The 26,807-nt window shown below is 39.2% G+C and overlaps 1 protein-coding gene across 4 annotated transcripts in view; it reads right to left on the minus strand.

Moving 5' to 3' along the window:
- Nucleotides 1-18,650, minus strand: part of EGF (epidermal growth factor) — a 92,456-nt gene extending 73,806 nt beyond the window's left edge. For 2 of the 4 annotated variants that reach the window (XM_071215145.1, XM_071215143.1), the window contains exon 1: nt 17,968-18,575. Coding sequence is in view for 2 of the 4 variants with exons in the window: in XM_004476166.3 (XP_004476223.2) it covers nt 17,968-18,097 (130 nt within the window). In the remaining 2 variants the exon portion in view is untranslated. Of the gene's footprint in view, nt 1-17,967 lie in introns of all 4 variants that reach the window. The other 2 variants (XM_004476166.3, XM_004476167.3) reach the window with 2 other exon arrangements.
- Between the last annotated feature and the right edge of the window lie 8,157 nt (nt 18,651-26,807).

A 26,807-nucleotide genomic window follows, 5' to 3' on the forward strand; every position in this document is an offset into this window, starting at 1 on the left:
ATCTCTTTGCCAATACCACAGCTTAGTATAACTTTTTAAACTGTTATAATAATGCAGTTTTGCAGAACAGTGAACACTGTTATAAGGTTCCTTAAATTCATCTTAAATAAGCATGTTTAGATATCCCTCAGCTGTTAAGCATAAATTATGCTCAATTTTATTTAAAGACCACCACGACCAGACAAAAATACATTTGCCAACATTAAAACATTAGAAAAGTCCTTCCAGATGTTTCATACACACACACCAAAAAAACCTGGCAAGACATAGAAATCACTATCCTGACTTGTCTTCTGAGTTTTGCCCCTACATTTTCAACTTTCTGCTGGACATCTCCAGCTGGGGATGTCCCACAGCCCCAAAGGGTCCTCTACATGGGAAAATTTGAGCTTATGCAAAACCTTCTGATAAGTTTGCATTTACTGGGAAGTGGATTTGGCTCAACAGATAGAGCATCTGCCTACCACATGGAAGGTCCAAGGTTCAAACCCAGGGCCTCCTGACCCGTGTGATGAGCTGGCCCATGCACAGTGCTGATGCGCGCAAGGAGTGCCATGCCATGCAGGGTTGGCCCCTGTGTAGAGGAGCCTTGCGCAAGGAGTGCACCCCATAAAGAGAGCTGCCCTGCACAAAAAAAGTGCTGCCCATGAGTTGCGCCGCACACACAGAGAGCTCACACAGCAAGATTACGCAACAAAAAGAGACACAGATTCCCAGTGCTGCTGACAAGACTACAAGTGGACACAGAAGAACACACAGCAAATGGACACAGAGAGCAGACAAGTGGGCAGGGGAGGGTGGGAAGGAGAGAAAAATAAATTTTTTAAAAATTTTAAAAATTAAAAATTAAAGTTTGCATTTGGTGAAAAACCTTGAATTTGATTCAGCGATTCAAAAAATCTGATTTAAAGTTCAATCTTTTTTACATTTTGTTTCAACACGGTCATGAACAAAAAAGATACCTCATGATCATATCTATGTCAGATGGAAGGAATGCTCCATTGGCTGTATTTATAAAATCACAAAATTCATATTTTCATCACCTCCATCAATTATGCATTAATTTTGTTGGATGAGACTACCAAATTTCTGTCTTCTGGATAGTAACCAATAAATGCAAACTCATCAGAAGGTGTTATATTTTATATATATTTAACATCTAGATTAAAATAGACAAATTCTTTGGAAGATTTTTAAAAATAGGTTAAAAATTCTGTTTAAAGTTTTCAGAAGAATGCAGACATGGGAGCTTTAAATGAGTGACAAATTGGCATTGATTCAACAACAAAGTAACACAAAAATGGAAACACTTCCAATATTCCAAAACATTCTCTTCATACACAAATTTCTAACATATTAGCAGTCACTTTGCCCTCATGGTTAAAATTTCACCTTTACTTAGAGGGCTGAAGTTCCGTTGTTTCATTTTTTGAGTAGCATACTACTGACAACTATTTGTCATTGCAAGAAAACTAAATTTTTAAAAGTGAAACGTGTACTTTTAAAAAAGAAAAATATGTAATATTTGATTATTAAGTGCTTTGCACTTAACCACGTGGAATAAATATTTTCATGATTATTCCCCATCCAATTCAAAGTATTATAAAGAGTCTATTTAGTCATGTTTTTATAGAATTAATAATATCGACAATGTCCCATAGCACTTTGTGCAATTCCAGTTCAACTTCTTCACTGCACATCTTCTCTGGGAAGCTTTGCAGTGAACACATTTCATACGTAGGGCCCTCTGGGATTTCACCCAAAAAACATACGTTTTTGTTGCTGTTCCAGTAAATGCAGTGGCTCCATCACTGCTGGGTACACCTATGCTACTTTTTTTTTTCATAAAACTTCTAAAAGTATATAATAAAGTTATTTACCACTGAGAAAATTTCTTCTCTGATACATTTTTCATTTGTTGGCTCATGAAAAAAAAGAAACAGTTCTTTCTGCATTCCTTATCAAAATAGAGATCCTAGCGTGGTTAAGATTATGGGTTCTGGAAACTGAATACTTGCATTGACTCTTTACTGACTCCACTATTTACTAGCTGTGTGATCTTCAGATCATTACTTAACCTCTCTGTACCTCAGTTTCCTCATTTTAAAATAAAGATTCTAATAATTCTTACCTCATAGGATTATAATGACAAAATAAGTTAATTCAGGTAAAGGATTTAGAATCTTGCCTGACACATAGTGAGTCTCAGAAAAGGTTGGCTAGTATTTTCTATTATAGCAAATACTATAAGCTGAGACATTATAGAAATACCTTTACTTTCACTCAACCATGTAAATTTTTCTAAAACTTATCTCTTCAAAGTTTCAATGATGCTTTCTTTGCAGTTCCCAGTAGTATCTGCTGGCAAAGAAACACCTTTTAATTTGATGTCATATATTTTTTTCACATATTTTAAGCCATGCTTTACCACATCAGGAAGCAGGAAGAACAAGTGTTTGTCAGTAAGATGTGGTTTTTTTCCTCTTTTGCTACACTGTAAGAAAGCTCCAGAATCTTCTGAATTTTTAGCCCTAAACTTAGTAAATGTAGTCTTATATATCATAACTTTGACCGTAACTGTAAAAATTATAAAATATTGTTTTCCTTTTCTGAATATTCATTTTTAAATTGCTTGCTTGTCATGATGGCTTCACATTGCCATTGGCTAATATTCCAAGGCATATTTTACACTTATAAGGTTCATCAATAATAATAAGTGCAAATCCATTTTTCAAGCTATCTTCTGGTTAATTTCTTTCTTTTGTTTTTAATTTCTTGTCAGATATAGAAAGGTAAAACAAAAAAACCTATTTTGGAAAGAAGTGCCACTGTGCTACTTCCTCACGGATCTCTTGAGCTTGCCTTGTTAGTATTACCTGCAACCTCTAGCTTCTCGGTGAGAAGGTTTTTAAGCCACTTGTTGAATTTTGTGAAAGTTAGTCTCAGTAAAATCATACAGTGTGATCGTAGGTCATCACATAAAATGCAGCCTTCCATCCTACCCAGGATACCAGGCATAGGGGTCAGTGATGTTACCGTTGTCAGTCCAACCACATAATTAATAGTGAACAAATATTTGTTGAATTTTTAAAATTAATTAATTGTTGTAATATACATATATATGGAAGGAAATCTCAGTCCCTCATTCAAAGTGCTTTCAACATAGAGAACTATATGTAATAAGAAACCCCTAAACCAACTTAAGATTATTAATACTTTTGATAGCAACAACTAATGAAATCATTATATTTGGGAGCTTTCAAAGATGAATCGGATTGGGGGAAGCGGATTTGGCCCAATGGATAGGGCGTCCACCTACCACATGGGAGGTCCATGGTTCAAACCCCGGGCCTCCTTGACCCATGTAGAGCTGGCCCATGTGCAGTGCTGATGCACGCAAGGAGTGCCCTGCCACGCAAGGGTGTCCCCCGCATAGGGGAGCCCCACGCACAAGGAGTGCACCCCGTAAGGAGAGCCGCCCAGCGTGAAGAAAGTGCAGCCTGCCCAGGAATGGCGCCGCACACACGGAGAGCTGACACAACAAGATGACGCAACAAAAAGAAACACAGATTCCCAGTGCCATTGATAAGGATAGAAGCGAATGGACACAGAGAGCAGACAACTAGGGGGGGAGGGAAGGAGAGAAATAAATAAAATAATAAATCTTTAAAAAAAAAAAACAATGACTCTTGGGAGTTGGCATGTATGTTGTCAATTTTTGCAGAGTCCTAGGTCTCAAAGGAACCTGAGGAGTTACTAATCACTCTGAATCTCAACCTCTAGGGCAGCTGACCTAAATGATCTTGAAGATTCTTTCTAATCTAACATTATATCAGCTCACTTCCTAACTTTTCTGTAGCCTACAATTCAAAAGTTTCCTTGTTTCTGGCATTTCTATGAAGAGGCCTAAGCTTGTGATAAATTCTAGATAACTGTTGTTCATCTTAACCCCTACTTTCTATGAAATGTGTCCTCTCCGTTTCTCTTAGCTTCAAATACTAAGTCATTGCTGTGTCATCACGAGAGCTAGTCAAGGAAATGAACAATCAGCTAAAACAAAAAACCTCTTCCAAATGGCACTAAGTGCTCTACACTCAAGAAAAGTCCAAAAAATTAATCAACTGATGAAATCTGTACAAAAAAAATTATTGGAGGTACAAAATTTGATGTGGCTCTCATTCATAACTCTTATAGTTTCTCCTCAATAATGTTCCTCAAATTGCAAGACTTTAAAAAGAGGGCTACAGAGACAAACATGTTTTATGATCATGGCAGATGGTTCTGGAGTTCAGGACCTTGTCAGTGGGCCCTACTTTGTAATTTGTGTTCCTGACTGTGAAGGAGTTGGACTCAGATGTGACCTTTCTACACATACCTCTTCTGTCGATTTTATTGAACCTGTGGTTGATGCTGGGGTTGGTGTATACTCAGGAGACTTGAATCTCTGGACCAGCCATGTGCCAGCTGGGCCCTTAGCCTCAGCAGTGTTGCAACTCCTACTCTCCTGTTGATTGGACTTTACCCAGGTCAGCTAACAGGGAGGTGAAGATGGTCAACCATCACACCAGGGAACTGAGAGTGCCTACAGCTGCAAGCAGGAGAATCGCATCCATCAGCCATATGGGATCTAAGCCCCCTCTCGATTTAGAGGTGGAGTGGACATCGCTATTCCAGGTTCCGTAGGATGGAGGAATAAAATATGGATTAGAGTGGACTTGCTGGTATTCTACTATAGAACTATTGTGACTCTAGCAATGGAAGAAATTGTATCATTAATGTGGAGACAGTGGCCATAGTAGATGCTGAGGGCAGGGAGAAGGAAGATGAGATGTGATGTGGGGGCATTTTCGGGACTTGGAGTTGTCCTAAATGATATTGCAGGGACAGATGCTGGACATTATATATCCTGCCATAACCCACTGAATGGACTGGGGGAGAGTGTAAACTACAATGTAAACTCTTATCCATGTGGTACAGCCGTGCTCCAAAATGTATTCACCAAATGCAATGAATGTGCCACAATGATGAAAGAGGTTGTTGATGTGGGAGGAGTGGGGTGGTTGGACTGTGGGGTGTATGGGAACCTCTTATATTTTTTAACATAACATTTTTTGTGATCTATGTATCTTTTAAAAAAAAGGCAATTAAATAAAAAATTCAAAATAAATAAATAAAATGTGTCCCGAAAGATACTACATTCTGAGTTTTCTTATACAAATATATAAAAACAAAAAAGAATTCAGAAGTGTTGGAGTGTAGATGTCCCCTGAGTCCAGTTTCATTGTTCTCATTAATTTCATCCTAACTAAGGCTAAATTCTGGGCCCCAGTTGTATAGATGTAAAAATATAGAGTATACACTTCATGTAATTTTCTTGGAATGTTGAAGGCAAATATGAAAAATACCAAGAATAATTATTTAGCAAAAACAATTAACTGGGAATTTTGTACTGTACATTATCATCAAGGATAATAACAAGTCACAAAGAACACCAACTTTAGACTACTTGAAGCATTGCTGACAACTTGAAGAAATTATACATAATTTTTCTAATAAGGGTGAAGATAAGGGTGTTTCTGATATTTTCAGCTTACAGTATTAGATAGAGAGTAATAGCCACCATCTGAGAACTCCCTGTGTCATGCAAGTTCTAAGCACTTTACAAGAACTAATTTTTTAGTCTCCATAACAATCTTATGACGTAAGTACTACTAGCTCACATCAGCTCCCTAATTTGACTACAATAGTTTCAAAAACCAAGGCCTAACATGACATGCCAGGCATAGCGCATTGACTAAAGGTGACAGAATTCTTTCCTGCAATGTAAGACCATGAGCAAGTGTGACACGATAACTACCTGCCTGAAACTACTCTGTTTTTTTCCTATGACAAGATCAATTCACCCTTGTAGAGCACCAACCACGATTTGCTCTGTCTAGTATCCAGCCATTGTTTCAAAATGGCATTTCCATCATCTGTCTGAAGTCATAAAAGCTGGGAATTTTGTGTGCACCAGCCTAGTGTATGTTAAAGAGAGGGGTGCCCATTCATGTACACTGTTCTTTTATCTAGCTTTCTGTCCCAAAAGATAACTCATCGATATTGAAAGAGTGCCTTGCCACCACCTATCATTCTCTTGTGAGAATTGTGGGTGCTTTCAAAATGCACTGAGATTCTATATCGAAATATTTCTTCATATACCTTATTTTTTCCTCTTACATGAAGTCCTTGCCATAATTCATTAGTCTAACCAGGAACTATTAAAGTTCAGTAGCTTTTTCAAATTTATTTTCCAGCGTCTAATAAGCCTTTTAATCCATTTAGAGCTTTTTAAATTCTAAAATATTGCTTGAATCTGAAAGATATATATTTCCACGTACTGGGTGAATTAAAGTTAATGACAGTAACCTTGGCAATTTCCCTGCATACCAAGGAGAGATTAAATTCCTTTGTGTTGAAAATCCTATAGTAAACAGAATAATTGGGAGGGAGAAAAATTATAGAAGATCCCTGGTAGCTTCTGCCTCCAGGCTTGTTTTCAAACCCGATACAGTAGGTTAGGGTCCAAAGTACACAGGATTGGTGTCAGCGGGCATATATTACAGCAATGTTTAGTTTGATCTTCCATCTTTGAACTGTTTATGGAGACTATGGGAGAAGAAAGATCCTTCAAACTTTTGAAATTTTGAGCAGACAAGTGTGGGAGTGACTGCAATTAAAAACTATTTCTCAACGGGCACACCATGTGCTAAAGAACAACGCAGCTGGCCCGATGCTGTTCTGATGCTGGGTATCCTAGCAACCCGTCCATCCCCAAAAAGAGTTGCCTCGTGAATGAACTCTGCTCACTACACACAAAGCTGGCCTGACAGGCTGTTCTGAATGGAGGACGAAGTAGTGTTTTCTCCGGAAGGCCTTGTCGCTCCTAGCATTGGGAGAGGGTTGTACAAATAAATCAGCGCATACCGTGCATCCCTGTCACAGGAGTCTTCTGGGTCTCAAATGCCTTCACACTTGTGCAGATTCCAGTGTGCTACGTATCCTGGGAAACACTTGGGGAACCCAGGCCCAAGAGACATTAGCATGTTTAGTCGGGCTTGGAAGAATCTGAAAATCAAGGTCATTTTAAGTGAAAAGAGACACACATCAATTCAAACTCTAGCTTAGCCAAGGGGTCAAGAAGTGATGAGAGTAGAAGTTCTGAGTTTGTGTGTGGCTGAAACCAGTGAAGTTTCTATGCACTTGCTAATTCCCAGAGGAAAGCTCTGAATGGTGATGTTAAGGAAAGTAAGGAACAACTCCTAAAGAAAGATACTTTACATGAATTATCCTCAACAGCCTTGGGTGCTGGCTATGCTGGCCCTATAAAATAAATTAGTAAGGGAGTAAGGCATATGGGAATCCCCTATATTTTTTATGTACCATTTATGTAACCTAAGTATCTTTTTAAAAAAATTTTAAAGAGTATTTTAAAAATAAATAAATAAAATAGTAAGGCAGTTTCCGATATGGTGAGACTTTTCAAGATGTGTAAATGTTCCTTAAGTTTAATGTAATTTTTTTCTGGTACACCTGGCAAAAATGTTACTTATCCTCCAGCCCAGTTCTCTCTTATCTCCCTTTCATGGTGTCTAGAAGACAGGACAGCCTGGGATGTGCAAAACCAACCAGTGTTTAGAAACAATCTCTACAAAATGAATCAGCAATCTTGGTTCACCGACTACCATCCAGTTAACACTTCCTTCATGGCAAGCAGTATTAGCTTCTTGGATGAAAGTACTGACAGACAGGCAAGAAGTAAGTAGACAATGGAGACAATTACATTTCACTTCTCAGGGTTTTTGTTTTCTTGCTGTTTCTGGTTCTCTCTTAAAGTTAATTCTAATTCAAAATTACACTGTTCCCTAGCTTTAGGATTGTTCCACTTTGGAATAATAACTAAAACTAAACACTAAACTCCATGGAATTTGAAATTTCTTAAAAAAAGAATTCCCCAAAGAAAGTACAAGAAGGGTTGCACCTGTGGCAGGAGAGGATCCCTGGTGCAGGGTATCAGTGGGGGAACGATGTGTGGGGCGGGGTGCACTTGGGGCATGCCCCTATGGCGTATGAATGTATTCATGTGGTCATGGAGTGTTGTCTTGGTGAGTGGAGACCCACAGAATAACCCATCAGAATACGGAATTCCCATCCTGGGGAGTCCTGTTACATTCTCTAATAGAGTGGCAAGAATATCTAGAGTACATGGGCAGTGCCTAGCAAAGGAGGACAGACCAATACGACAGGCCCTTGATATTGATGCTTGTACTTATGAACCTTGTTCTTGTGAAATTGAAATTTAGCTTAGTAATATATATTGCCTAAGAGTTAACTCCTAAAAGCCTCCTTATTTCTCAAATGTGGCCTCTCTCTAAACCAAACTCAGAATATAACTATCTTCCCCCCAGCGTGGGACATGATTGCTGGGGATGGGCCCTCCTGGAACCAAGGGATTATTACCAAGAACCAACTAGCAATGCATTTGGGGAAAAGACCTAGACCAAAAGGGGGAAATATTAAATACAAATGAGTTTTTATGGCCAAGAGATTTCAAAGTGAGTTGGGAAGTCATTCCAGAGGTTATGTCTATGCACATCTCAGGAGGATCTCACTGATTGCCACAGTAAACCATGCCTCAAGCTCCTGAGGACTCTAGAGACAGCTGGACACTACAGGCAGTGCAGACAACCCTAGAATATGGGCACCCCATCAGTGGGCCTTGCTTGGAATATATATATTCCTCCAATGTATCCCAGTTAGATCCATTTATAATTTTCCTATACATGGTTCTTTTCTCTTTTTATCTGAAACTATAATTAGCACTATACTCTTAAATATATGTCCCAGAGACTTCAATCTTCTGGCTGTTCATATGCCTGTTGAGCCCTGAATCTCAGCAGCGTTGCAGCCAACACCTGCTCTCCAGTTCATCTGACTCACTCAGGACAACTGACAAAAAGATGATGATGGACAATGCCCATCCCAAAAAAACAGTATCTACAATTGCAAGCAAGAGAGTCCATCCATCTGCCCCATGGGTTCTAAGCCCCTTCTTAGAACAATTGTAAGGGGGAACACAACTATGGATTAAAGTAAACTTACTATTCTAGTAATGGTAGAACATACAACATTGTATAAAGACAGTGGTCACCAGAGGTTCTGAGGGGAGGAAGAGAGAAGAATAAGTATAACATGGGCCACTTTGGGGACATTGGAATTGTTGTTCATGATATTACAATGATGGATACAGGCCTTTATACATTTTGTCAAAACCTATAAAATTGTGCGGTACAAAGTATGAACCATAGTGTAAACTACAGACCATGGTTAGTAGCAATGCTTCAATATGTGTCCATCAATTGTAACAAATGTACCACACCAATGAAAGATGTTGTTAATATGGAGAAGTGTGGGAGGGGAAGGGGGCAAGGTATATGAGAATCCCCTATATTTTCAATATAACATTTATGTAATCTAAAACTTCTTTAAAAATAAAGGGAAAAAAAAGGCAAAGACTAAAATAAAAAAGAAATTGTCTATTAGATTAGGCTAAATTGCAGAGAACTATAATACTTTTTAAAATTATAGTAGTTGTAGGTTTACAGAAAAATCATGCAGAAAGTACAGAACTCCCATATACCCTCTCTCACACAGAGTTTTCCCTTTAATAACATTTTTCATTAGTAGCATATGTTTTCACCCCAATTGTTTGGGGAAGTACAAATGCAGAAGCTTACTTCACATTCGCAGAGTCCACAGAAGTAAGAAAATCATCATGAGCTTTGCTGAATTGGACTTTCAGTGAAGGTTTGTAAATTGCTCTTTAGTATTTCTATATTCATTTTCTATAAATCAAAATTATAAATGAAAAAAAGAAATTACATTCTTCCAAACTGACTTGGGAATTTGAAAGAGCTTTCCAATGCTCTCCAATTAGTTTTTAGCTATTGAGGCTAGTTATTGAGTCTCTAATTTTTTTGCTCATAACATGTTTACAAAAATTACCTTATAAAATAACTACTATAATATCTTAGATCAGGCAACTTGCACATATTGGAAAGTTACTAGTTTCTTCCCCCTAGTTTTCTCTACTACAATCAAAGTAACTAAAAGGTTAATAATGTTGAACATATTTTAGAAGACTAATTTTCCAAGTAAGGAATTTTTTTGTCTTTCATCTGAGGTTTAATGTTTGATTTTTAACTCTGTATCTGGATTAAGGGATGACATAAATTAATCTACATAAATAGGTACAATGAAACCTCTAAGTCATTGGTATATATAAGAGAGGAGACCTAGTACTTGATTCACAGTCCAAACTATTTGATTCTCCCAATATTGGACCATTGGTTGACAGGGGAATAGTCTAAGCATGAGTGTCTATTCATAAATGTGTAAATCCTATGCTTGGCCTTAGTAGTCACCAGCCAGTGACTACAAAATATGGGCATACTTCTTTTCTGTACCCACATTATTGTGGAGGATTCCACTGGGCAAATCGCTGGACCTACCTCTCTTGTGCTCACAGCACTGGCAACTCTCAGCTGACCTCCTTACCTCTGGCTCTCCACACTGAGGTCTCAGTATATCTGGGAGAAGGCCCCTCCTCCCTGCCACTCTGGCTCAGACGAGGACAGAGTTTTCATTGTACTATATCACCTGAAATATGAGGCTGGCCTTTTTCTCATTTTCCACTGCACAAGCAAGAGCAATCTCTAACTTTTAATAAGACTCTTTAAGGATTGGTGATAATGGAAAAGAACAATCCACACAATAACTTAAAATCCCTGGCCTAGAACAGATCTGCTAAGGCTTCTTTTCAAATCATTGCCATGACTCACATCTGACTTGTGTCCTCCAGGCCAAGGAAAGGGCACTCCCCGGCATGGGATTCACTGCCATCCTTTCCTAGAGTGCAGGGGGGAAGTCTCATCTCCAGAAAGATGAAGAGAGAGTGCCCACACCCCCTGAGGCCTGCCTCCAAGTATCTTCACTTGTGTCACAAGATTAACATTCTCCCATAATTCTCTCAGAAAGGAGAAAATGATTGGGCTACAAACCTAGGATCAGGATTTCTCCTCCAGCAATTAACTGTTTTTGCTCAGCAACCCAATTTGGTGCACAATTTAACAATTTTGCTTTAAGTTTTTTAATTTAAAAAGATAGGCCCAGGATAAAATCAGAAGAACAGAAGTGGAAGAGGAAGAAATATTCAAAGTTCTGCATAAGGATGTGGATTGTCTGAAACACAGAATGGGGTCTAGGTTTAAATCAGAGAGAATGAGGGTCCAGCTAGAAAGCGGGCGGCTGCAGCCAAGAAAAGAAATGGCTGGAAGGTCATTCCCATAGACAGCAGTCACTGAAGAACTTTTAAGAACAGGAATGCCTAAATATTATGTTTTAGTTGTTTGATGTGCTAGATCGGAATGTCACCATACTTTCTTTTTTTTTAATCCCCAACCTTCCACTAAAGTCTATACCCCCCTAGCTCATAGATAGCACTGGTGCTTTGAGAGTACAGGAAGCACGGTGGTGTCTTGTGTGATGTGCTGAAAGGCAGGAACAGGACAGCACAGGAGGGAAGTGAGACACAGAGCAGATCAATAACTCAGTGGAAGCAGACAATCAGAACCAGTGGGGAACACATGGCCTTCCACATCACCATCCCCACCCCCAGGAATCCTCTGAGAAGGGTAAGGGAGACACTGAATTTCCAGGAATGTTAGATGGAGGCTCAGGGCATTTGAATTTAAATATCCTAAGATGCAGTGGCCCCAGCAGGCTATGGGGGTGTTTTGGAATTTCAAGAAACTCCAGCCCACTCTTCAAGGATATGGTCTGATCTGCTGGCCCTTATGGACGAAATCTCTGCACGGTTCAAGATAAGAACATTTCTTGAAGTCTAAGTTACCCAGATTATCCATGGTTGCCTCGTTTTAGATGTAAAATGAAATAGTAATGGTTTCCACAGCCCTCCTGCTTTCCTCTCCTTTCTCTCCAAAAGCAGATTCATCCTAGTGCTACTTGTTAGAGTATATCCCCTAAAACACAAGATCACCAATAATTCTTCTGCAGGAGCTCCAGTACTCCCTCAAGGCACATGTCACCTGGGACATTACCTTTTGACACAGTGGAAGATAGTGAATCGTCCACATGAGCAAGGCAAAGGAGTTTGAAACAGCAGTCTGGAGCGCTAGGATGCTGACGTCCATGTTTCATGTAGAATTTCCTAGAAAATGATCTTGGAGTTCTAACTTTTTAAATTATTATTATTATTTGACCACCGTAAATCCTCCTATTGGAATGGACCATGAGCTCAAACCCTGTGCATTTTTCTTAAAAGTTCTAAGTATTGAGACATCAATAATTATACCCTAGTCCTAAAACTAGACAAATGGTTAAAAATGGTAAGTTTTCCATGCTCTTCATATTTGTAAGAGACACCATTTTATAATTCAATAAAACAAACAAAACAAAACAAAAAACCCTAAACGGATCATTGAGGTGTTCCTTTGGTTAAAAGACAAGGAAAGGGAAGCAGCTGTGGCTCAAGCAATTGAGCTCCCATTTACCATATGGAGGACCTGGTTTCCAATCCTGAGACCTCCTGGTAAAAAAAGAAAAAAGATGTCCCAGGTCTGCGTGCAGGACCCCACACAGCCAAGCGGTGCACCAAAAAGACGATGACCCACCCAGATAGAAGAAAAAAAAAAAAGACAAGATAAAATAAGTGTACTGAAACAAAAGAAAAATATAGGACAGCATGATCATTTAGCAATTATAGCATGAAGCACAACATACTTCTAAGAAAAAATAATGCAACACTTTGCTAGGGTGGACAGATAACAGCAAATAAATATAGGGAGCCCAGGTAAATTTGAATTTCAGATAAGCAATAACAAATATTTTAATATAGGCATGTCCCATACAGTATTCATAAAATACTTATGCTAAAAATTTATGCAATTATTTAATCTGACAACTTTACACATTATTGCATTTTTATTCCTACATTCTGAGAAAAATAATTCACTATGAGTAATTCCCCTTTACATAGAAAAAGAATTTAGTAATTCTTTTGTTCCTCTTTTCACATTAAAGTAAAACAAGCCAAACTAATAGTAAGGAATGGCAAAACATTATTTTCCATTATTTTATACTTTTCTAGAAGAGTCTCTCCCAACTCGGATGTGTACTACTTAGAGATTGTGTAAGTTAGTTCATTATTGTGTGAAAAGAAAATATTGGAAATAGTATGTGTTCTATAATGTTTGTAATGTTAATGTATATTATGCATATAGAATTGATAAATAAACAAACATGCATTGGAAGCATATACCCACACTGCTACTTTTTTAAACACATGGAGTGAAATTTAGAGACTAATGATCTGGAAAAAAATAATCATACTAAGGAATTACTTCAAATGGATTTTCATAAAAGCAAATCTGTAGATTATAAGATAAGTTTTTGAATTTACTTAACCAAATTAGTAGTCTATTTACTTTTGATGGGAAACAATAAATTACTTCCCCTACTCTAAGCAACGACAAATGTTTTTCACATTCCAACTTCCAAACTGTATGTTAAAAATGTGAACAACACTAAACTTGCCTAAAAATGTAAATTCATTTAAAGAACTAACTTTTCATTCCTGATATGCCCTTAATAGCTTTTAAAAAATCAGAGAACTATGTCCCAAATATTGGGGAAAATATGCAAAATAATCATCACTATCACTTTCATTTGTATTTTTCTGACTATTTCTGCTATTGTTAAAATCAAATTACACTTTTGCTAAGAAATCCATCACTGAATAGAATTTTTCATCAAGTTGATGTCATAGAAAGGCAAGCACCAGAGCTGCAGTTCCAAGAAGGTACTCACTCAAATCAGTCTAATATATTTTTTGTTTTTTATTTTTTTTCTTCTTTTTTTTTTCATTTTTTTTAAAGGTTTATTTCTCTCCCTTCCCCCTCCCACGCCCCCCCTCCCCCCAGTTGTCTGCTCTCTGTGCTTCTTCTGTGACCACTTCTATCCTTATCAGCGATACTGGGAATCTGTGTCTCTTTTTGTCATGTCATCTTATTGTGTCAGCTTTCTGTATGTGTGGCACCATTCTTGGGCAGGCTACACTTTCTTTCGCACTGGGCGGCTCTCCTTACAGAGCACACTCCTTGCGTGTGGGGCTCCCCTACACGGGGGACACCCCTGCGTGGCAGGGCACTCCTTGCGCACATCGGCACTGCACGTGGGCCAGCTCCACACGGGTCAAGGAGGCCTGGGGTTTGAACCGCGGACCTCCCATGTGGTAGACGGATGCCCTAACCACTGGGCCAAGTCCGCTTCCCCCTAATCAGTTTTCAATGTAAAAGTATCATTGGGTTTTTCAAGATAGTATTTTCCATGCGCCAAAAAAAATGAATTATTATAGAAGAAACTCATCCCCATTTAGAAAATACTGTTACTTTTACCACTAATAATAATAATTTTAACAATAAAAATATTAATAGCTGCTAACATTTACTGAGTACTTATTACATGCCAGGCTTGGTTTTGTACACTTCTCATATAATTAACTTAGGTTCTCAATTCAGACTGCCTGTTAGAATCACCAAGGGAGCCTTAAAAAAAATTTTTTTTTTTCAATTAAAACAATTTTTAAATGGTGTCTGATTTCACCTCCAGGAGAGACTTCAGATTCACTGAGACAGTAACTGGACATTGGCAAATCTAAACAAACACATTAATCCAATCTGGGCAACAATCCTGGGAGGAAAATATAATTATCTTTATTTTATAGTGAGGAAAATGAGACACACATCTCACAAGCAACTAAGTTGGGAACCGAAACCAGCCAGGCAGTCCCGCTCCAAAATTCATGCTCTTTGCCACTAAACTATACGACCCCTCAAAGACCACAACCACTGAATAGTTGGGAGAGGCTTTCATACAGAAGTTAAGCATAAAAGATCATTTCTGTCATTTCTTTACAGTTAGTTTTTTTTTTTTCTCTTTAACTTTTTGCATGACTCTGGCTGAAAAAAACAAACAAGATTCTGATCACAGAGTTACTCTGCTTTGCACATGACTGGGAAGCTGACCAAGTCTAAGCCAGTGCTAAAATCAGTGATTTCACTATTTATTGCTAAAAGTGATCTACACAATTGGCTAACGCAGTGCCCCAGGATTCCTCCTGCAGCCAGCTCTCTGAATCTTGGTCTGCTCTTCTTCCTCACTCTTCATTTACTAAGAAAGTCCATATAAATAATGCAGGTTCAAATGTCAAACAGGAACAGTTCCTTTATTCAACTGATATTTCTCCTCCAGGGCAAACAGGCTTTTAAGTTCAGAAGCCACTTGCCAGCAATTTTCTTCACTACTCTCTTCACCTACTGTAGCTCAAATAGACGTTATCACCATACTCTGGCAATTTAAAAAAAGAAAGAAAAAAAAAGGAAGGAAAAGAAAACCTGACTCTGTTCTGCTGTCCCTTGGCTTATCTGGCTAACAGTCACATGAAAAAGAACCTTGCATCACTTTACCAGAATCTTGTCAGACCATAAAGCATTCTTCCTGCTGGGTCAAGTTGCCCACAGAGGTAGTCTGTTTCAATGCCAAGGGCAACTAATAAGGCAAGCAGAATTAAAATTAAGGCAAAATAGGCTATTGCACCCTATCTATTTAAAGAGGAGAAAATACTAGACTCTGAAATACAGGGGTAACAGGGCGTGACCCAGGCATTTATCGGCTTACTTGAGATGTGGAGTATAAAGTAGGGAGTTTAAAATCATGACCTGCAAGGCACGAGGAGGAAAGAGGCAGAGTCACAAAGTGGCATCCAGACAGTCCACACTTCCTGGGGTCTGTGCCCTGTCATCTTACTGTTCAAATAAGGCATCACATGGTATGCTTTGATCAAAGAGATTTAGCCAAGACATGGAGCCCCAGAAGGCATTTATTAAGCACCTCCTAGCACCCTCCACTAGGCTAGAAACCTTATTGTAGGGCTTCTTATGGGAACCCTACAACAATCCTGAAAGGCGGGTATTATTATTTTCCCAGCCATATTCCAATGCATCTTAACTATTACATGGGCCACATGGATATGAAATGAAGTCTGTTTGCTTCTAAAATAGTGTTCCTTCTACTCTGTGATACGTTCTCCCTAACTCCTTGTCTCTATTATGGGCTTCAAGTTTGTTTGATGCAATCTGCCTCAACGAAGGGCAGGCACTTCTGAGCCCATGGCAGGGATGGCAAGGTGTCCAAGGCACAGGCTCGCTTGCCAGTGGAAATCGGGCTGTGCCCTTAGACCCTAAAGCACTGTAAAAGTTCATTTCTGTCATTTCCTTGCTCCCCTGGGTTCTGCTTCGACCATGAGGACCCTTCTTTCCCAACCCCTGGCTTCCTGGCTGGCTCCCAGCCCCACACCTCACCTCCCACACAGATGGTGGCACGACTCCTTCCTTGGTCAGCAGCTCTAGGGAAAGTTCTCCCACCCCAGAGACACTCCAGTCTACACAATGTCACTGTGTCCAAACGTGTCCCCCTGCCTCAGATAGCTGAGTGAGAGGTTCGCTGGGTCCTTTTTACCTTTTCTTTAGGACTATGAGATCATACAGCAGGTTGGGGAAAGTCTTCTCATTCTTTCAGCAAGAAGTGATGAGTGCATACTATGGAAGGGGAAATGTTCCAGTGCTGAGGATAGAGAGATGATTAGAAAGCAGTACTTCCTTCAAATAAGCTAGGGCTCTACTCAGCAGAGTATTGCCTGATGACAGAGTCCTGAGATACTAAGAGAATTCTGCATTTATAACTTTCTTAGTGTCAGAACCAGAACAGGTGCCAAATGTGGGTGGTTTGGCTCTGTTCTATTCTCTTTATCCCCAGTATTTAGTGCTGTCTTCCAGTTTTCTCTTCTGGAAACTTTACCGTGTTTCCCTCATTCTTCCTCTTTTTGGAGGCCAGACCTCTCCTCAAAAGGGCAAGTCTTCAGGGAAGACAAGAAAGGAAAGTCTAACAGAAATGGATGCCTCGTCTGAGCAGCAAGTTGGAGACCCACATAGGGATTAAGTAAGGGGGGGAGGGAGGGAGAGGGGAGGACAGAGGGAGAGAGAGAGATAAACTAAGAAAGGGAATGCTTTTCAGGCAAGGTCCCTAGGCAGGATTGCTATTTGCATTCAGTGGAATTCCTGTATCTCCTTGATTAAAAAATGCAATATTGTAGGGGGGGAAGGGTTGGGAGCAGTGTTCCTTATTCACTCATCGTCATTTCTTAGCAGTTCCCAAAGTTACAACGCACCTGTTACCAAAACACTGCAGCCACGTCAGAACTCAAGAAATGCCAGGGGGGGGAGGAGGGGTAAGGGGTTACCTTGAACCCGTGGTTAATCTTCAAAACGATAGATCTTATTTGTTCAAAATTCTCTTCCTATTTTTCACTGATGTTTAACACTTTCTGTGCTCTAACACAAAGTTATCAGAAGGAAAGTCTTTTTTTCTTTATGGCTTAAATAGAGACAGTTGCAAAGAAAGAAAGAAAGAAAGAAAAAAGCCATCTGTTTCCCCAGTTTCCAATATAAAGCTAATCAACTAAGTGGATCAACTAATTGCTTAGATACTCCTCCTGTCGGACTGTAGACAAAGGCTTACATGAAAAGAAATGTTCAGCTCGTGAAAAAAAAGAGGCATATTCACCCACACATGAAAGAACCGATTGAGAGTCAAGACTTTTTATAGTTGGTAGCAGATTGGCTCCAACAGCTAGTAAGGAAGTAAACATGCACAGAAAACAAAAAGTAAGCAAATACGCCCACCCCAAAAGAAATCGGAGAGAAATGCCCACGTATACAAAACGGAACGAGCAGGTGTGACGGCAGTTTCCAGGAGGATGGGCATTCCTGTTAGCTGAATTTAAGTACTTACCCGCACAAGTGGCATTCTCACTCCCCGAGGAAGGACCTCCAGGGCAGCTCCAGGGCTGCCGTGCTGAGACACCAACCGAACTACATTTCAGAACTACTGACAACAGAAGAGTGAGTAAGGGCAGCAGCATCTTAATGGATTTGAACTTTCAGTAGGAAGTGACTCGGTTTTGCTCGCGCACGGCCCTGTCCCCGCAAGCGTGTCTGACCCCAAGCGCGTCCCCCGGGGCTGGCCTGCGGCCCCGGGGCATCTTTCGCTCTGCTGCTTGGCTCTTGCCCTCCCGGTCCTTCGCGTTCAACGCAAGACAGCTTCCAAGGGCAGACTGAAAGGGACGCTCCGGGAAAGATGCCTTTAAGTTTTCTGGAAGCCAGTAAGAAATACCTGACACCCTTATGACAAATTTAGCAGGGTTTAAGAGCCACACTCTGGAGGACTGTGGCAGACTTCACCGGTGACAGGCAGAGTAGGGAGGCAAAGGCTTGAGAAAAAAAGAAAGAACTGATGGAAAGTTCCAAACACGACCTTTGGATGAGGCTGAAAGAAGAAATACGTAGACGCGATTCCTCCCCAAACACACTTGCTCTCTTTGAAAAGCGGACCGACTCCCCTTTTCTTTTTAAAGCTCTTTTGGCTCCACCTCCTCGCCTTTTGTGACACTCCAGCGAGCCTCTGTTTGCAAATGCGAATGTGGGCAATTCCACGCGGCAGGAAAGCAGGGAAGGCTGCCAAAGAGGAGATAAGTTGCTAGTCACCATAAATATTCCAGGCAGAACCAGGGAAAGAGCAATTACGCGGACGTGGAGGAGCTAATGGTGTCTTGGAGGTACCTGCTGAATACTGGCTGTGTTTTAATATCTTGAAGAATGGAATAAAGCAGCATAAATCAGTGGTGAACAACACCTATGATAATTCAACTTCATAATAATCTATCATTCACATGAGCAATAGTGAAGATAATTCACCTTCAGCTCATTATTTGAACAAAATGTCAACACCAGTGCACATTCCTGGAGCTTAATCTTTTTTTCTCTCTTCTCTCTCCTGTATATTTTATAGCGGAATTTGAAAGATTATTCTTTCCAAATCAAAGGGAAATCCCTGTGGCCAAATGAAGAGATATAGTATGCACAGACACTTTTTCTTTCAGCATGAACATAATAAAACATCGCAAGGGGTCAGGAGTGCTGGGAAAGGAGTGGATTGTTATTATAAAGCAGTGTTGGAAAAAATAAGGCAATTGTGCAAAAGGTGGGAAACATTGAAATACAACCCAGCTGAATGCTATTCTCAGATAACTTAGCTATATTTGCACATATCAGTGAGAGAAAAGAAAAGCTGGAAGTATCGATTAGTTGTCTGTTCAACCACTTCTTGTAGCAACAGCAGTTATTTTTTCAGAAGTACACCCAGCACCCAGAAATATCCAGCTCAGACAAACCATTTACACTAGATTTGGTTATCATTGGAAAATTTTGCCAGTTTACTCCATCCTGGAAAACAGGCTTTCATTTCAATTGCTCAGAGGTAGTGTTTCAAGTGCTGGTCAAAACAGAGATAATGCAATCTTCTCAAAAATAATAGTCACTCTAGTGTAAGCCCATTATAGAGGAGAACGAGAACTACTCTAACCCCTTTACTCATATTTAATTATACCCTGATTATTTGAAAAGACTGTGTCACTTTTCTGAAACAGCTGCAATCAGGACTTCAAGTTCAGCCTGCCAGGCAGCTCTGACCCCTTATAAGAGAAACAGACCCTTGGGAGCCACAAAAGTCATGTGAGTTGATGAATGGAATATTCCATTGCTTTCTGGACTCACTCAGACTCAAGACTCAGAAGGAGTCCTACAAGTATCCTGCACTGACTAGTCAATTTGCTAACCTTGTTAATAAGCTTCCCCTTCAGCAAAACACATTGCTAGAGTCACAGATGACCCCAGTAGAAGGGACTTAGAGGGCACCCAAACACTCAAGTTGTATAGGTGGAGAGGAGTGGAGAAAATGATACGATACAAATATGAAATAATCCACAACTATATTCTATTTGGATTTTGAATCCCCCATGTTATGTTTGGTTTTGAAAAAGTTAGCTTTCCTAAACTCATTTCACTTGAGCTAATGTTGTCATCAGTGTTGAGAATAAACCACTTGGGAGTTGATGGAGTCAACAGGGCCTTGGTGGGTGCAGTATCTGATGACTGGCAGACAGTAATGGTCAATTCCAGGTAATTCACAGACAATGTAGAGTTGCCCAGATGGCAAAATCAAAGGGTGGGGAAGCAAATGTGGCTCAAGTGACTGAGCTCCCACCTACCACATAGGAGGTCCCAGGTTCAGTTCCTGGTGCCTACTGGAGAAGACAAGCAAGACAGTGAACTGGTACGACAGGCTGATTCAACAAGACGACACAACAAGGAGACACAAAGAGCAAACACAGGGAAGCAGACTTGGCCCAGTGGTTGGGGTGTCCATCTACCACATGGGAGGTCCGCGGTTCAAATCCTGGACCTCCTTGACCCGTGTGGAGCTGGCCCATGCACAGTGCTGATGCGTGCAAGGAGTGCCGTGCCACGCAGGGGTGTCCCCTGCATAGGGGAGCCCCACGCGCAAGTAGTGCGCCTCGTAAGGAGAGCCACCCAGCGCGAAAGAAAGTGCAGCCTGCCCAGGAATGGTGCCACCCACACAGAGAGCTGACACAACAAGATGACGCAACCAAAAGAAACACAGATTCCCGTGCCACCGACAACAACAGAGGCAGACAAAGAAGAAGACGCAGCAAATAGACACAGAGAACAGACAACCGGAGTGGGGCAGGGGGGGTGGAAGAGGAGAGAAATAAATAAATAAATAAATAAATAAATAAATGAATGAATGAATGAATGAATGAATGAATGAATGAATAAATGAATAAATAAAAAGAGGAAACACAATGAAAGACACAACAAAGCTTGGAGTGGAGGTGGCACAAGCAATTGAGCGCCTCTCTTCCACATGGGAGGTCCAAGTTTTGGTTCCCAGTGCCTCCTAAGGAAAAGACAAGCAAACACTGAGAGCACACAGTAAATGGGCACAGAGAGCAGACAGCGTGCACAAATGATGGGGAAGGGGCAGGGAATAAATAAATAAAATAAATCTTAAAAAAAAAAAAAAGAAAAAATCAAAGGACAGAAGCTACCCAACTAGGAAGGGCTTCTAGAGGTATTTAATAAGTCCATAGTCTTTCTTCTAGATAAAACTGAGTCTTTCTGAACAAATGAAGTCCTCCTTATTTTAAATTTGACGAGAAACACTAATGGGTTTATGGACTTGAGCTGCCAAACATCGTTTAGGTTCTGGGATTGAGTTGAAATTAACTAGTCATCAATTAAACAGCTACATGTACAGGGTACAAAGAAACAGAAATCTCAGTCCTTAACTTCCAAAGGTCGATAAGGTTGATTAACAACAACCAAGAGTACTTGAGTTTGTTCTAATGCATGGTTAGTGACCAAGTATTCTGGGTGAGCTCTGTGGACTGCAGCATGAAACAAAACTTCACAGAATCATTAGGGAGCCTCAGCCAGGCATACAGGAGGAAGGTCATGCTGATAGTAGAAATGGACAAAGAAAATAATTGCTTATTTACCAGATCCTAGGGAATAAACCTGCTGATGGATCAGTAAGAGGAGAGCACGATATCAATGGCAAGGAGACATGCTGTGATTGTTTCTAAGTGTGAGTAGACGAGAGCAATGGCTGGAAGGGAGGTTATTGTGAGACGCAATAAGGGAGGTTATGGTGAGACTTGATAGGCTACCTTATCAAGTGTGTCAGGGAAGCCCTGACAAGAACTGAAAGCAGTTTCTTGTTTTCCAGAGAGAAAGTGGATATGCCTGGCATTCTGTGTGACTCATCTGTGACAGAAGCTGAAGTTACAAAGGGAATGAGAATGGGAGGAGCATGGGTCCAGGAGTTAATTATAAAGAACAAATTAAAATTGACCAAGATATAAGTACCAGATGTAAATTTTTTATTGAAAAGAAGAGGACCCACTAGCCAATTAAAATTCCAGAAATTAGCAAATGCCATACTCCTATCAATAAATATCTTAAAAATCAGATTTTTTCTCAAGAAGTAAAAGAGGAATCAAAGCTCTTCATGTTCCTTTTTTTTACCTAAGCCCAGCACAATCACCTAGTAATGTTTTTCAGAAAAAAGAGGCACAAACATATCCTGCCAGAAATGCCTTCAGAAAGTGGGTATATAAAAAAGAAGGGGCATAACAATACATAATATATAATTTACAATTCCATGAAGTGATACCAAAATGTAAGTCCTAAAAATAAAAATAAACACATAATCAGCTCATGTTAGACAGCATTGCATTTATTTACACAATCTCAGCATGCTTCTCCCATGTTTTTTTACTACTAAAAATGTCAAGGGTTAGGGATAGAAAGATGGATTTTCTATCATCCACAGTACACTCATTCCCCTGACTCTTGGTTCTGCTGAATCTTAATAAGAAGCACAGTCCACGACAGTGCTGTTGACCATTTTTTCAAATGTTAATTGATCATTAATGTATCTTCTTTTGTGAGATTTCTAGTCAAATATTTTTCCTTTTATTATTATTAATTTGTAGAAATTCTTTATATATATTCTGGATACAAATCCTTTTTCAAAACTACATATTGAAAATATTCTCTCCTAGAGTTTGGCTTCTGTATTCATGATCTGAATAGTATCTTTTGATAAGCAGAAGATTTAAATTTTGATCAAGTTCAATTTACAGTTTTTTCTTGTATGGTTAGCATTTTTAGGTTCTCTCTAAGAAACTGCTGCCTACTCCTATTTTTTTTTTTTCTTTTAAGCACTTTATAGAGTTTTAGATATATGTTTAGGTTTGTGATTCTTCATAATTAATATTCGCTTATTATGTGAGGTTGTAGTTTAAGTTTATTTTTCTCCATCTAGATATCCAATTGTTCAGCATCATTTGAGTTTACTTTCCTCTTGAATTGCTTTGGCATTTTGGTTGAAAAATTATTTACCATACATGTTGAGGGTCTATTTCTGGACTTTATTCTTTGACTGTTTTGTCTGGCCTTATGCCAATACCACATTGTCTTTATTATTGTAGCTTTATAGTAAGTCTTAATATTTGTTGGTATAAGTCCTCCAACTTGGATTTACTTTTGCAAGATTGTTTTTAGTTCTTCTTTGTTCTTTGTATTTCCATATAGATTTTAGAATCAGCTTGGAAATTTCTTTTAAAAATCCTGTTGGGATTTTGATTGGTATTTCACTGAATATGTAGTTGAATTTGGAAAGAACTGACATCTTAATGTTGAGTCTTCTAATCCACGATTTCTCTAATTATTTAGTTTTTTTTTAATTTCTCACATCAATTTTACTTCTTTTACTGCAGAGATCTCTAGAGCTTTGGTTAAATTGATTAGTATTTTCATGTTTTTGAGTGTACTTGTAAATGGAATAGTTCTTTATTTTCCAATTGTTTGCTGCTCATATATAGAAATACAATTTAATTTTGTATATTGCCTGGCACCCTGCAACCTTGCTAAATTCATTTATGTTTCTAGTAGTTTGTTAGTACTTAAATAATCAGGATTCAACACTATAATTTACAAAATTAAAGGCAAAGGAAGTTTATACATAAACTCCAAAATTAGAAATAGCACTTATCTCTAATAGTCCAGAATCACATGACAACTTGCAGAAAAGACCATTTTCATAAAACAGAAACTATTACGCTTTTGCAGTTTTACCCTAATAAGGAAGTTTTCTTTCCCCCCTCATGGCATTATTCTGTTATTGCAATCTAGAGTACCATCCCGTGTTTCATTACATCTGGAGTTTTTTCAGTGAGTCTGATGCCTACTATTTCCCCCCACAATACTGGAGGGAAAATAAAAAATGATATGATGAAAAGTCATGTCTGTTGTTTTTTCTTTCAAGCATCAGCCACATTTGCTCACTATTAGTCAGGACCCACCATCAGGAAGAAGACTGGGGAAGGAAAGCTTCTGTGGTAGGTTGGATTATATGTTCCCCAAAGACAGGTCTTAATCTTAATTCTACTCCTGTCACATGGACCCACTGTAAATAGGACCTCTGGAAGATGTGATTTTTAGTTAAGGTGTGGTAATCTGGAAAGGATGGATCTGAACCCTGTTGTTGGAGACCTTTAAAGTGAAAGCCACGGGGAGGAGTCAGAAGCTGAAGTCCATGCCATGTGACTAGAAAGTCAAAGAAGCCAAGGACTGCCAGCCAGCCAGAATGCCAGACTCAGGAGGAGGCAAGCCTTCTATCCCTGAAACGGTGAGCCAGTCAATTCCTGCTGTTAAACCAAATTCACTGTGCAGTATGTATCAGAGCAGCTGGGAACCTAAGACAACTTCTATTTAACTCCAGTGAAAAGTAGGCAGTACCCCACTTTATGGAAGGTAAATCTGAGGATGAAGTAAAGGATCTTGCCCCTAGGCTCACAGTTATTAAGTGATGAAGACAGAAAACAAGTATGTCTGACTCTAGAGCATGTGTCCAAACCACTATGCTCTAGGACTTCTTGTATTTAATAAATAATTCTAAGATGAACACACATCCTCCATGCCTACTCCTGACACCAAGGCACCAACAGGACAATAAGGATTATTCCATTCATCCCACTGTTCTCTTGTGCCAACTTCTTGGTCTCCTCTATGTTTAAAATTCCATCTGATAATATTCCTCTGGCTGCTGGTGAATGCCATAATTTTAGTCATTTGAGAAATGAAGTAGCCTTCTTCAGTGATCCATGAAAATATGCTTAGAGTTAATAAGAAAGAGAGGCATCCATTAAATTAAACAAATAGATGCCCTGGTAGTCCAGGAAGTTTGAATCAATACTCAAGACAGGGAAATCAAATATGAATGTGAGAAAATAAACCAACATGAATGAGATTGAGAGCCTTGATTGTAGAATAACCAACAACTAACATTACTCCAAATTCTTCACAAAGACTTTAAGAAAGAAGGGAGGAAGGGATTTAGCCACATTTGCTGAGACTAATAGACATCCTGGGGCATTTTTTAAATACCAGGTATTAGATCCTGTGATAGTTCACCTGGTTTAAAACTATGTCATGGGAAGGATCCATTTTCTCACAGGACAGCAGTGACTCCAATTTCCCTGAATTTATTCACAGATTCAATTTAGCCCTTTCATGAACTATTATCTTATAATCCCCAAAAAACAATTATGCAACTCTGGCATTATGCAGATAAAACCTGTTGCATATAGTATTTTTTAAATTCTACATAAGAATCTGTGATAAGAAAATTACTTGTTTCCAGGGAGTTTGGGAACCAGTTGTAATCTTCATTCTTAATCACGTTAAACACAGGACATTATGAAATAAAACGGAGTTCAATATGTATACACACAAGTAAAATTATTATCTCAGCCCTCCTACGGATGGTGGAGCAAAAAGAGTAATGGGATTATTACACTTGGAGCTTGGGCCGTAGGCTTGTCCAAAATCCCCAGAAGAGGGGATCTATTTTACAATTACAACCAAATATGAACAGGACTGAGGTTTGTGATTGCCTGACCCATTCACAAAATGATGAATGTTATCACAATTCCTGGCTTGTACTCTCATTCTATATGTGAAAAAATGATATATTTTGTTTCTTCACCATTAATACATGTTTAGCTTAATATAGCACATATGTTGATCTTGTATCAAAATTAAACTGACTTTTAAAGTCAACTTGCATATGGTACAAACCTTTTAGCAAGCAATTTGGCCGCATGTTTCAGAGTTATAAAAATATTCATAGGCGTTGACCAAGTAATCTCACTCCTGGCAATTCCTCTCTAAAGGGATAATCTCTCAACTATAAAAAGAAGTTATAATCATACAAATATGTGTTGGTTTTTTTGTTGCTGTTGTTGTTTTTAGGAGGTACCGGAGATTGAGCTCAGGACCTCATGCATGGGAAGCAGGTACTCAACTACTTGAGCTGCATCCTCTCCCCCAAATATGTGTTTTAATATTATTCATGGTAGCAAAAATTAGAAATGATCTTCATTTACAATAACAGAAATGGTTGAGAAAGTGTTATAAGAACATGGTATAGTCATTAAAAGAGAAAAGTGTTTACCATGATATTAATTGAAAAAAATACAAAATGTTATCACTTCTATGATTATAATATTTACTATTTTGTATACAGGGATAAGAAATACAGAAATTTAAGAGACTTTGATTAGGCAGTTGAGAGTATGAGCTAACCCGACCTCCCTTTTTTAAATCTCAGATTTGTTTTGTGTGTGTGTGTGTGTGTGTGTGTTTAGCATTTTTCCCATATAACCCACTCCCCACCGCCCCATCACATCGTTTTTGTAAATTGTTTTTTTGAAGATATATACATCACATAAAAAATGTTACATTAAAAAATAAAAGAGGTTCCTGTATACCCCCCACCTCCCCAGCCCACTCCTCCCACACCAACAACTTTCCCCATCATTGTGGCACACTCATCGCAATCTGTGTACACATTTTGGGGCACTGCTGCACTACACAGATAATAGTTTACCCTATAGTTTGCACTCTCCCCCAGTACATTCAGTGGGTTATGGCAGGAGATATAAAGTCCAGCATCTGACCATGCAATATCATTTAGAACAACTCAAAATCCCAAAAATGCCTCCATATCACATCTCTTCTTTTCACTCCCTGCCCACAGCTATTACTGTGGCCACTTTTCCACCTCAATGCTACAATTTCTTCCATTAATAGTCACAATAGTTTTATAGTAGAATATCAGTAAGTCCACTCTAATCCATATTTTAT

This window comes from Dasypus novemcinctus, chromosome 1 (assembly GCF_030445035.2).
Source record: "Dasypus novemcinctus isolate mDasNov1 chromosome 1, mDasNov1.1.hap2, whole genome shotgun sequence".
NCBI lineage: Eukaryota > Metazoa > Chordata > Mammalia > Cingulata > Dasypodidae > Dasypus > Dasypus novemcinctus.